The 12675-nt window shown below is 49.2% G+C and overlaps 2 protein-coding genes across 7 annotated transcripts in view; one reads left to right on the top strand and one right to left on the bottom strand.

The window, feature by feature from the left end:
* Window positions 1-1571, bottom strand: part of DUS2 (dihydrouridine synthase 2) — a 49727-nt gene extending 48156 nt beyond the window's left edge. For 3 of the 6 annotated variants that reach the window (XM_053604428.1, XM_053604444.1, XM_053604411.1), the window contains exon 1: window positions 1451-1571. The gene's annotated coding sequence lies outside the window, so the exon portion shown is untranslated. Of the gene's footprint in view, window positions 1-994; window positions 1012-1450 lie in introns of those variants that run through there. The other 3 variants (XM_053604455.1, XM_053604435.1, XM_053604421.1) reach the window with 3 other exon arrangements.
* A 2-nt stretch (window positions 1572-1573) lies between these two features.
* Window positions 1574-10981, top strand: DDX28 (DEAD-box helicase 28). The gene is made up of 2 exons (XM_053604390.1): window positions 1574-3482; window positions 10169-10981. Exon 1 carries the CDS (start codon window positions 1598-1600, stop codon window positions 3212-3214), a length of 1617 nt encoding a protein of 538 aa, XP_053460365.1. The 5' UTR covers window positions 1574-1597; the 3' UTR covers window positions 3215-3482; window positions 10169-10981.
* The last annotated feature ends 1694 nt before the right edge of the window (window positions 10982-12675 follow it).

The following is a 12675-nucleotide window of genomic DNA, read 5'->3' as shown; positions in this document are numbered from 1 at the left end:
CAGCCCCGGCCAAACTGCAACAAAAAAAATAGCCGGGTGCTGTGGCGGGCACCTGTAGCCCCAGCTACTCAGGAGGCTGAGGCAAGAGAATCGCTTAAGCTCAAGAGCTGGAGGTTGCTGTGAGCTGTGTGATGCCATGGCACTCTACCAAGGGCCATAAAGTGAGACTCTGTCTCTACAAAAAAAAAAAAAAAAAAAAACTCTCTCCCCTGGGCAGCACCTGTGGCTCAGTGAGTAGGGCACCAGCCCCATATGCTGAGGGTGGTGGGTTCAAACCCAGCCTCGGCCAAACTGCAACAAAAAAATAGCCGGGTGCTGTGGCGGGCGCCTGTAGTCTCAGCTACTCGGGAGGCTGAGGCAAGAAAATCGCTTAAGCCCAGGAGCTGGAGGTTGCTGTGAGCTGTGTGATGCCACGGCACTCTACCAAGGGCCATAAAGTTAGACTCTGTCTCTACAAAAAAAAAAAAAAAACTCTCTCCCCTACTGGTACAACTGGTAACTCTCCAAAATATCTACCAGTGTATCACAATGGTACTTTTAAAAGTCTGTAATCTTTTTAACGGTATTTGATAAAACTAAAACACTTTCTCCAGATGTAGTTAATCCATACACATTTACGTTATCTCCCACCCCAAACACCATGAACTTCAGAAAGGATCTGACACCCACTTTCCAGATCTCTCCAATAAGTATTTTTCTTTTTTTTGATTACAATCTGAAAACCTGAATTCAAATAAAACATTCTGCCTGACCCGAACTATGTAAAATAAGCCACATACCCCATCACTTCACAGCGTAGCAGGACCCTCTTTACTATTATTCAATCAACTTAGGTACCTAGGAGTCAGTGGAGGTGAGTGGACTGCAAAAATGATGAATAAAGGATGAGAAGTTGTGAGGGGTGACAAGGAAGCAGAAAGTGAACCTTGTATGAAAAGGAAGGAAAACGATATGAAGAGATGATTCGGCTTGTAATAAAGCCTGAAGACCTTACCTCTCCCTTGAGAGAGGGAATCAAGTTGAAGGCCACCTGCTTGCACGCTTGGCTCTCTGTCAGACCAGCGGGGGTGCTAAGCCTTAAGCCTAGAACTCTGTCTCTACCCTTGTCCGGCCCCTAGGCCTGACCATTCATTTAGACTCTCATAACACCTTTTACGAGACCTTACTCAGAGTCCACATCTAGGAAAATAGCGCCCGCATTCCCGGAATTTACAGGGGGAGTCCAACAGTGCACAGGCTATCACAAAAGCAAAGAGGAACGACACGGAAGATTCGCAGGGACCAAGTACTCCATCGCCAGAAGCCCTGAGCCCTCCTGGTCCACGGCGTTAAGGCCCCACTGCTGCCTCATAACGCCGGCCCCGAACTTGCCTCCACCGCGCACCCTTCCCCAAGACTGGCGCGGGTCTGCATGTCGCCATCTCCAATTCCAAGCTACAGATCTACAGACCTTGCTGCTGAACTCTGCAGCTCTTCCCTCCTTCCTCACGGTTCTCCGAATACCTCAAGCCTTACTGAGCCGCACCAGCCACCGTACGCAACAAAACGGCGCGTCCATGACGTCACTCCTGGACGCTTCTACGGCACCCAAGCGAGTATGGCGCTACCGCGGCCGCTGCGGTTGTTGTCGCTCGCGACTCGGTTGCTCTTGGGGCGCAGACGCAACTTGGCCATTCATGGTCCTGACGAACCCCTGCCGGTGGTGCGCATTCCTCTGGCTCTACAGCGGCGGCAGGAACAGCGGGAGAGCAGGCGACGGAGCCGCCGGGCACCGGTGCTAGTGCGACCTGGACCGTTGCTGGTCTCGGCGCGGCAGCCAGAGTTTAACCAGCCCGCGCGCCTCACACTGGGCCGTTGGGAGTCAGCGCAGCTCGCCTCGCGTGGGTGGAGGAATCGACGCGCGTGTGGGGACCACTTCTCCATCGAGCGCGCGCAACTTGAGGCGCCTGCGCTGCAGAAACTCTCGTCAAATGAGAACACTTTCGAGGACCTGGGTCTGGAGCCCCGTGTGCTGCGCGCACTCCAGGAGGCTGCGCCTGAAGTCGTTCGACCCACAAACGTGCAGTCTAAGACCATTCCTCCACTACTTCGCGGCCGCCACATCCTTTGCGCTGCGGAAACCGGCAGTGGCAAGACACTCAGCTACCTACTACCGCTGCTTCAACGGCTTGTGGGCCGACCAAGACTGGACTCCAGCCGTATCTCCGCACCCCGGGGCCTGGTCCTTGTGCCTTCCCGAGAATTAGCCGAACAGGTATGGGCCGTGGCCAGGGTCTTGGGCAGCTCCTTAGGCCTGCAGGTGCGAGAGCTAGGGGGAGGCCATGGCATGCGTAGGATCAGGCTGCAGCTGTCCAAACAGCCTACAGCAGATGTGCTAGTAGCCACTCCGGGGGCTCTGTGGAAGGCCCTAAAAGGTCAGCTGATCAGCCTGGAGCAGCTCTCCTTCTTGGTGTTAGATGAGGCAGACACACTGCTGGATGAAAGCTTCTTGGAACTGGTGGACTACATCTTGGAGAAGAGCCATATAGCGGAAGGCCCATCTGACTTGGAAGACCGTTACAATCCCAAAGCCCAGTTAGTGCTGGTGGGAGCCACATTTCCCGAAGGTGTAGGCCAGTTGCTGAGTAAGGTTACCAGCCCAGATTCTCTCACGACCATCACCAGCCCCAAGCTACACTGTATCATGCCTCATGTCAGACAGACATTTATGAGGTTGAAGGGAGCAGAGAAGGTGACTGAGTTGGTGCAGATTCTCAAACATCATGAAAAAGCAGATAGGACTGGATTCGCAGGAAGTGTCCTGGTGTTCTGCAATAGCTCTAGCACTGTGAACTGGCTGGGATATATTCTGGATGACCATAAAATCCAACACTTAAGGCTACAGGGGCAAATGCCAGCCTCAATGAGAGTAGGTATCTTCCAGTCCTTCCAGAAGGGCTCCCGAGACATACTTCTCTGCACAGACATAGCCTCTCGGGGCCTGGACAGCATCCATGTGGAACTGGTTGTCAATTATGATTTCCCCTTCACCTTGCAAGATTACATCCACAGAGCTGGGAGAGTGGGCCGAGTGGGGAGTGAGGTTCCAGGCACTGTCATCAGCTTTGTAACCCATCCTTGGGATGTGAGCCTGGTTCAGAAGATTGAGCTGGCAGCTCGTCGAAGGAAAAGCCTTCCAGGACTAGAATCCTCAGTGAGGGAGCCTTTGCCTTAGCAAATCTGATTTTTTTCTGGCTTTAAAGGGATGCCAGGGCCTTTTTTTTTTTTTTGTCTCAACAAAAGGAACCTGTTCATTGTCCGTGGTGAAGGTATCTTGCTTTGTAAACCTTCTCTTCCTCAATAAACTTTGTTTCAAAAAAAATGAAGCCAGAACAGAGATCTTTCCCAGTGCGCTAGGTATCTTAAGTACTTCTCAGTTGGAGGCTCTGGGCTACCTGTCACCTCCGTGAGGGCCAAAATGACCTAGTATGTGACTTGGAAAGGTAACTTACAAGCAAGCATGGCTCTTTGTAGTCTTTCACATGACACAAAAAACAAGCTGGATTTTTACTTGGTTCTACATGTTTTGTCACGATTTCTAATACTGGTGTTTTTATGTGTCTCCTATAATAATAATTACTATTGGAGCACCATTTAGTGAATGCTGAGGATTCATACCCCAAACCGCCACTTCTAGAACAAAGGCTGTATTAGTTGTTTTAATTTGTAAACATTTAGGTTTTATTTCTTGTCCCCCATAAAGGTATCCATTAAACGTCCAGGGAATATGACTAGCAATAGAGTTTCTTTCACCAACAATCCCCAAGGCAAACTTGGGGACTCTTGGTGAAATGGCTCTGAGAAGGACTAGCAGGGGGCGGCGCCTGTGGCTCAAGGAGTAGGGCGCCGGTCCCATATGCCTGAGGTGGCGGGTTCAAACCCAGCCCCGGCCAAAAAAAAAAAGGACTAGCAGAAAAGTAAAAAGCAGGCTGACAAAGAAATATTCAGCTCGTTGCCTGTAGCTCAAGTGGCTAAGGCGCCAGCCACATATACCAGAGCTAGTGGGTTTGAATCCAGCCCAGGCCTGCCGAACAACAATAACAACTACACCAAAAAATAGCTGGGTGTTGTGGCGGGCGCCTGTAGTCCCAGCTACTTGAGAGGCTGAGGCAAGAGAATCGCTTAAGCCCAGGAGCTGGAGGTTGCTGTGAGCTGTGATGCCATAGCACTCTACCCAGGGTGACAGCTTTGAGGCTATATCTCAAAAAAAAAAAAAAATTCCTTTTTTTTTGAGACAGAATGTCACTATCCTTCTCCCTCCCCCATAGAATGCTGCGATGTCACAGCTCACAGCAACCTCTAGCTCTTGGGCTTAAATGATTCTCTTGCCTCAGCGTCCCAGGTAGCTGGGACTACAGGTGCCCACTACAACACCCAGCTATTTTTTTGTTATAGTTGTCATTGTTTGGCAGGCCCAGGCCAGGTTCAAACCTACCAGCCCAGCCCCAGTGTATGTGACCAGCACCCTAGCTGCTGAACTAAAAGCACCAAGCCAGAAATATTCTTATGCATTTCCAGGTTCTACTTTCTATCCCAACTCTCAGTGGTGAAGGAAGAGGGTGATGATTAAACTGTTTTACAAGACTGGCAAAATAACACATAGCATTCTTCATCTCTTGATTTACATATAAGCTTTGTTTAAAGACCACTTGATAGTCAAATATTTAGCACAGAACAAAAATACTTCCATGTGTTTTTTGTTTTGTTTTGTTTGAGACAGAGTCTCACTCTGTTGCCCTGGGTAGAGTGCCGTGGCATCATCATAGCTCACAGCAACCTGAAACTCTTGGGCTCAAGTGATTCTCTTGCCTCAGCCTCCCAAGTAGCTGAGACTGGTGCCTGCCATGACACTTAGCTAGTTTTTTCTATTTTTGGTAGAGACAAGAGCACGCTCTTTTTTTTTTTTTTGTAGAGACAGAGTCTCACTTTACCGCCCTCTGTAGAGTGCCATGGCATCACACGGCTGACAGCAACCTCCAGCTCTTGGGCTTACATGATTCTCTTGCCTCAGCCTCCCGAGTAGCTGGGACTACAGGCGCCCACCACAACGCCCGGCTAATTTTTTTGTTGCAGTTCAGCTGGGGCTGGGTTTGAACTCACCACCCTCGGTATATGGGGCCAGCGCCTTACTCACTGAGCCACAGGCGCCGCCCAAGATCATGCTCTTATTCAGGCCGGTCTCGAACTCCTGAGCTCAAGCAATCTACCCACCTTTGCCTCCCAGAGTGCTAGGATTATAGGTGTGAGTCACAGCACCCAGCCAAAGGCTGTGTTCCTTTTTTTTTTTTTGGGGGGGGGGTCACCCTCAGTAGAGTGCTGTCGCCTCACAGCTCACAGCAACCTCTAGCTCTTGGGCTAGGGTGATTCTCTTGTCTCAGCCTCCTGAGTACCTGGGAATACAGGTGCCCAACAGAACACCCAGCTATTTTTGTCGCAGTTGCCACTGCTATTTTAGCTGGCCGGGGCCAGGTTTGAACCTGTTACCCTCTGTTGCGTGAACCGAGAGGCGAACGAGCAGCAGCTTTGCTGTAGGTGTAAACTCGCTCCTGTAATTATTAAGTCAAGAAACAGACTATACACCGTTTGATGGCAAATAGCAAAGTTCTTTATTCCACGTTTTAGTTTTATACTCTTCCAGTCACGTACACACCTAATCCATTATCTATAAGCTGAATTTGAACTTGAAAGGAAATTTATCATATCAATGTAACCACTTGTGTAGTAAATCTCTTCCTCTAAACAGTGACTAGTTTTCCGAGCAGGGCACAAAGACAAAAATAGCTATAGGGGAACAGAGTTAATCTTCAAGCATTCACTCAGTTTACTCAGTATGAAGTAACGACTGTGACCTTCCTTCAGGGCAGAGCACCTATAGACCTCTGACAATATGTTGTTAACATATGTCAACCCTCTGGCCCATATCTCTGAGGAAGGGCGGCATGCCCTTGGATCTCAGGCTTCACGGGGTGTACTGCTTCAGAGAAAAGGCCTAAGGAATTTTCCAAAGAGCCTAACTCTGTGAGTAACCCAGGGGGGTCCAAGCGTCTTAAGCCTCTGGAAGAAAAGCATGTCATTTTAAACTCACACTGAATTTACTTTGTGTGCTTGATGTAGGATAAGTTTATTTCTAAATATTATCCTACACCCTCAGTATATGGGGTCAGTGCCCTACCCACTGAGCCACAGGCGCCGCCCAAAGGCTGTGTTCTTAACAACTGTGCTAGCTTTCTAGCTTTTCTCAAGTGTGATTCCTGTGTACAATAACTATCCATCTCGCTTTCCCAGAGCTACATTTTTTTCCTTTTTTGTGAGACAGACTCTCACTCTGTTGTCCAGGCTAGAGTACCATGGCCTCATCCTAGCTCACAGAAACCAGACTCCTGGGTTCAGACAATGGTCCTGCCCCAGGCTCCTGAGTAGCTGGGACTACAGACCCCACCACAATGCCAACCTAATTTTTCTATTTTTAGTAGAGATGGGCTCTCACTCTTACTCAGGCTGGTCTTGGAATCCTGAGCTCAAGTGATCCTCTCACCTTGACCTCCCAGAGTGGTTAGGATTACAGGCATGAGCCACCATGCCTCACCTCCCCGGAATATTCTTTACGTCTGTTCCCTGGCACAGTTTTTAATATTGCCCACTTTGACGCTCCCAATTTAGAACATTTGGTCATTCTATCTATGGATCACTGTGGGAGAACTGCCAAGAGCATTAAAAGTGTAAATTCCTGGGTCCTACTCCCAATGAGATCAAGCTCTCTGAGAGCTGCACCAAGAATCCTATTTTTGTAAGTTCCCCAGGTGATTTCAGGTCCTTCTAAATTGGCAAACCATTCGTCTATGCCGTGTTGCCTTCCAGAGTCCCAGCCATGTCCGGGCAAGGTTTCAGTAGTACCCTCGCCAGATGTGAGGGATGCTCCTAGGCAGGTAGTCTCTGGAGAGCCTCAAAGAATCTGAATGATCTGCTGCTCTTCCGCCAGGAGAAATCTCCCTGGGAACCCTCTCCTTCAAATTTTACCTTCCACTATGCCCCTCGTGCAGGCTGCTCCAATTAGGCCTTGACTTCTGACTAACCTGAAGTGTGTACCACACACTACTTGTCAGGGAAGGTGCTATGATTCTCAACCAGATTGCTCAACCTCCTGAATAGTTCAGGCAGTCTACCTCCCGGGTGCATACTTTCTGCAATAGCCCTGCTAAACAAATGTTCGATGTTTGCTTGTTCAAGGCCAGTCTCCACAAAATTTAACAGAGTGTGATACCCCCATCTATAGTGCCAGGAGAAGCATCACTTAAACCCAGGATTTTGAGGTAGCAGTGAGGTACAATGATGCCAATGCTCTAGGCCTGGGCAACAGCAAATGAACCTGGCTCCAAAAAAAAAAGGCCCATCGTTTCTACTCTATGAAGTCATTTAGGACTCTCATTTTCCCTGAAACACTTTTTTTTTTTTTGGCCGGGGCTAGGTGTGAACCTACCACCTCCGGCATATGGGACCGGCGCCCTACTCCTTGAGCCACAGGCGCCGCCCCCCTGAAACACTTTTAACATCATTCCCGATGTTCATCACCTTTAAACGTGATGGGTTTGTCCTCTTATTCCTATCAGCTATAACTCTGGAGACCAGCAGGGAACCCTACATTTGAGCAATAGCCACTACATGTGTGGCCTTGGGCAGGTCCCCCAACCTCTTGGTTTTTTTGAGTACACAGTTGTAACAATGTGAGGGTTCTGGGTGGCACCTCTGGCTCAAAGGAGTAGGACGCTGCCCCCATGTACCAGAGGTGGTGGGTTCAAACCCAGCCCTGGCCAAAAACTGCAAAAATACAAAATAAAATGTGAGGGTTCTATGAATTTACATGTGGGGCAGAACAAGGTAGGAAAGACTTTGTCTTTGCTTTTATTCTTCCCAATTGGAATGTCTTCCCTCTCCTTTCCATGTGTCCAAGTCTCTCCTTCAGCTACCTCAAAGGAGCCTGCCTACATCTCTGCCCCTCCAACTTTTGAAGGCTCAGGGTCAGTGACATGCAACCTAGCTGCCTCTTAGGTTAGTCTTGCAGTTCTGGCCCATGTCCACATTTGGGTGTCTCTTCCCCTCCTGGGGCCACTGGGACTGTGTGTGCCCGCCCACAGGTGGGCTTCAAAGGAGTGGCTACTAGCCTAGGGGACAGGTAGGAAGGGCCAGATGTGAAGACCCAGGCAGGGTTTCTCTCTACCTCTGCTCTACTTTCCTTCACAAAAATCTCAAGAGCCTAAAGCCTGCCCCTCCACTCCAGATTGCTTATGTGACCTCACTGGGTAGTGATGACTTCACAGGCCTTCTCCAGTTTCCATAGCATGGTAACTATGGAAACATAGTTTCCATACCTTTGGAGAAATTGGCTGGTCATTTGTCTTCGAAGCACCAATCTGGTTGCCTGAGAAGGAATGTCTGACCGTATCTTGTACATTAATTCTGACTTGTCCTCTATCCCCTGGAAGGGCTGCATTGCAGGTAAGCCAAGAACAGGCATCTGTACAAGAGGCAGTGGTGTACACACAGTCTCAACTGGCTGCCACTTTTGGCCTTGCCCACCACTCCAAAACTTCTCTAGCCATAAGTAGTACCAGTGTCCTAGGGTCCCCCTCAGGGACCCACAATGTTTCTGCTCACTACTGAGGGCAAATGAAATGTCAGCTCTGAGCAAGTGTCCCTAAAGTTTCTCATCTTTTTAAATTTAGCCTTCCCTTTTGAGTCTCAAGATGTTTCTAGTCAGACCCTTTCCTGATTGGCCTCTTAGCAAAAACCAAGTATGTTTTGTTGGCAAGTGATAAATGGAGTGATTTGAGGAAGAGCTGTTGAGGGACACAGTCCCTTTTACTGTACTACCTAGAAGACACAAGGACCCCTTCAGATTCATTCTAGTCTCAGCTACTGAGTCCTGGTGCTAGGGTGCCGAGTAGGTGGGAAGAACAGAAAGCCAAGTGGAGTGAGGCAGCCGTACTTGAGACTGGGGGCCTAAAGAAGTCATGACTTGGGAGGTTAAGCAAATCTCCGAAGGCTACTTGAGCCTAGAAGATGGTGCCTAGTGACTGGTTCTGGCTCTGCCCTTCTGGTTACTGTGCTTCAGCATTTGGCCATCAGAAAGTATCAGGAAATCTAGATAAAAGTATCTAAGAAGTAAAGTTCAATGTGGTTGAAATAGGCAGGATGAATGAAGCCCAAGAGGAGCTCCCTAGGTGGGAAGGCTTCTTACCTGATTTATATTAGATGATTTATTCCCAAACTTGAAAACTATTTCCATGAAATCCTCAAAAGTGGCTCAGCACCCATAGCACAGTGGTGATGGCATCAGCCACATACACTGAAGTTGATGGGTTCAAACCTGGCCCAATAATGACAACTGCAACAAAAAATAGCTGGGCGTTCTGGCGGGTGCCTGTAGTCCCAGCTACTTGGGAGGCTGAGACAGGCGAATCACTTGAACCCAAGAGTTTGAGGTTGCTGTGAGCTGTGACGCCACAGCACTCTACTGAGGGCAACATAGACTGTCTCAAAAAAAAAAAAAATCCTCGGAAGTGACAATATTAAAAACATTTCCTTGGACCAGGCACTCCTATAATACTAGCACTCTGGGAGGCCGAGGCTGGTAGATCGCTTGAGCTCAGGAGTTCAAGACCAGCCTGAGCAAGAGCAAGACCCTGTCTCTACTAAAAATAGAAAAATTAGAGAGGCATTGTGGCAAGGGTCTATAGTCCCAACTACTCAAGAGGATCAATTGAGCCCAGGAATTTGAGGTTGCTGTGAGCAATGATGATGCCACAGCTCTCTACCCAGGGCAACAGAGTGAGACTCTGTCTCAACAAAAAAAAGAAAAAGAAAAAAAGACTGTTTCCTTGGTTGTGGAAGGGAGAGACCAAGTGGGTCCCAACCATGATTATTTTAAGGTTCTCCTAGTCTCTCCTATGAATTTTGCAGCAAGTGTCCCATCTCTAGGGCACCCATACGGGTGATAGACCAAGGCTGTGTATGGAATGCCAAGCAGATGAGAAGGCTTCAGCTAGATATGGGGAAAGATATGAGAGAGGGGACACCTGATGGCACAGTGTATAAAACAAAAGAGACTGATGAGTTCTGGTTTTTTTTCCAGCACCTCTGCCTCCCTCTTGTCCTCCTATCCATGGGTACTACCATGTCCTCTACCAAGGGTATAGAGAAGCCCAGGTGGGCTGGCATGGGGAGACATACTGCCTGGTTGGTGGCTACCGGCTCTATGGGGATGCTCCCTTGTCCATGCCAGCAAAGGCTGATGCAGAGAAGCCAGCACCCAGAATCCCCAGCCCAGCTCATGAGACACGCCGGGCTCACAAGAGACGCCGGGCTATGGAGGAGGCAGAGGAAGACCCAGGTTGCCCCAGACCCAAAATTCGGCGGGTGCAGCTTGGTAGCCTGAAGGAGAAGGTTCAGAAGGTTCAGAAGGCCCAGAAGAAGGTTGCTGGCTGAGCCAGCAGAAAGGAGAGAGCTAATGCATCTTCTGCAGTGACCTCCACATTCTATAACCTCAGCCATTCTGCCTAAGCATCCCTCAGCCAGGAATCCCTTGTCTCCCTGGACAAGGAGCCTCAGAAACTGAGGCTGCTTTGAACATCTCTGGACCAAAGATGATCTGGAACAACTAAAAGTCCTCTAATACAGTACTCTTGAGTTTCTCTTTGGTCAGAAGAAAGAAAAATCTGCCCTCTGCCTGCCAAGGAGTCAGGTACAGAGAGAGGGTCCAGGGCAGCTTAGCTGGGACCCTATGTACCAGATGAGCTCCTGCTTTGAGTCACTGCCAGAAACCACCACAGACCAAGAGGGATTAGGCTTCCTGAAATGGGAAGAAGAAATGTGGGGGCACCCACCTCAAGAGGAAGTCTCCAGCCTGGGGTCTCAGGAGGCAGAAGAAAGATGGCCAGGGAGATGTGCTACCTAGAGCAGGAGCAATATGGAGAAGGTGAAGCAACACTCCCCCGTCCCTCCTCCTCCCCCCCCACCCCCCAGGATCACAGATTCCTCTATTCCCAGCCGTTCATGACTCACTGGGCTCTCTACTTTACAATAAAATGATTTCCTCTAACATTGTTTGACTTGAAGATCTATTTTGGTCCAAAACTAAGTACCAAACCTCCCTGTGCCTTGATGAACGTTCTTACATGAATAGACCTGGGCCTGTAATACCTTCCTTCAAAGGGTGGCGCCTGTGGCTCAGTGCATAGGGCGCTGGCTCCACATACCCAAGGTGACAGGTTCGAACTCAGCCTCGGCCAAACTGCAACTAAAAAAAAAAAAAAATAGCCCAGCGTTGTGGTGGGCCCCTGTAGTCCCAGCTACTCAGAGGCTGAGGCAAGAGAATCGCCTAAGCCCAGGAGTTGGAGGTTGCTGTGAGCTGTGATGCCATAACACTCCACCAAGGGCGATAAAGTTAGACTCTGCCTCTAAAAAAAAAAAAAAATACCTTCCCTCAAAGACCTTTGGGTGTAGTTTCTACTGTGTGACCTCTGCAATGAAAGCAGAATCCAGACAGACCTTTTAAGAAATGCAGAGCCTAGGCTGGGCATGGTGGCTGGAATGCTTGAGCTCAGGAGTTTGAGACCAGTCTGAGAAAGAGCAAGACCCTGTCTCTAGGCGGGGCACAGTAGCTCATGCCTGTAATCCTAGCACTCTGGGAGGCCTAGGCGGTGGATTGCCTGACCAACCTTAGGAGTTTGAGACCAGCCTGAGTAAGAGTGAGACCCCCATCTCTGAAACTATCTGGGGGTTGCAGCTATTGTAGACCCAGCTATTTGTGAGCCTGAGGCAAAAGGATCACTTGAGTTCGAGAGTTTGAGGTTAGTGTGAGCTATGACACCACAGCACTCTACTCAGGGCCACAGAGTGAGACTGTCTCAACAACAATGGCAACAAAAAAAAGCCCCCATCTCTACTAAAAATAGAAAAAATTACCTAGGCATGATGGCAGGTGCTTGTAGTCACAGCTCCTAGGGAGGCTGAGGCAAGAGGATCACTTAACCCCAGGAGTTTGAGGTTGCCATGAGCTATGACAACAGGGCACTCTACTGAGGGGGACAGAGTGATACTCTTTTTCTTTTCTTTTTTTTTTTTTGAGACAGTCTTAAATTGTTGCCCGCAGTAGAGTGCCGTGGCGTCACAGCTCAAAGCAACCTCCAGCTCCTAGGCTTAGGCGATTCTCTTACCTCAGCCTTCTAAGTAACTGGGACTACAGGCACCCGCCACAATGCCCGCTTCCTTCCTTACCTATTTATTTATTACAGATAGGGTCTCCATCTGTCGCCCGGGCTAGAGCGCAGGAGCATGGTCATAGCTCATTGAAGCTTCAACCTCCTAGTATCAAGTGCTCTTCCCACTTTGGCCTTCCAAAGTGCTGAGATTTTTTTTTTTTTTTTTTAAAGACAGAGTCTCACTTTATCACTCTCGGTAGAGTGCGGTAGCATTACAGCTCACAGCAACCTCCAACTCCTGGGCTTAGGCGATTCTCTTACCTCAGCCTCCCAAGTAGCTGGAACTACAGGCGCCTGCCACAACACCCGGCTATTTTTTTGTTACAGTTTGGCCAGGGCCAGGTTCAAACCAGCCACCCTCAGTATATAAGGCCAGCGG

Source organism: Nycticebus coucang, chromosome 2 (assembly GCF_027406575.1).
Source record: "Nycticebus coucang isolate mNycCou1 chromosome 2, mNycCou1.pri, whole genome shotgun sequence".
NCBI lineage: Eukaryota > Metazoa > Chordata > Mammalia > Primates > Lorisidae > Nycticebus > Nycticebus coucang.
This window is presented reverse-complemented; position numbering and strand designations above follow the sequence as displayed.

Bases quoted from the DNA above. Each gene is read 5' to 3' on its own strand.
- DDX28 (XM_053604390.1), top strand. From the start codon at position 1,598: ATGGCGCTACCGCGGCCGCTGCGGTTGTTGTCGCTCGCGACTCGGTTG.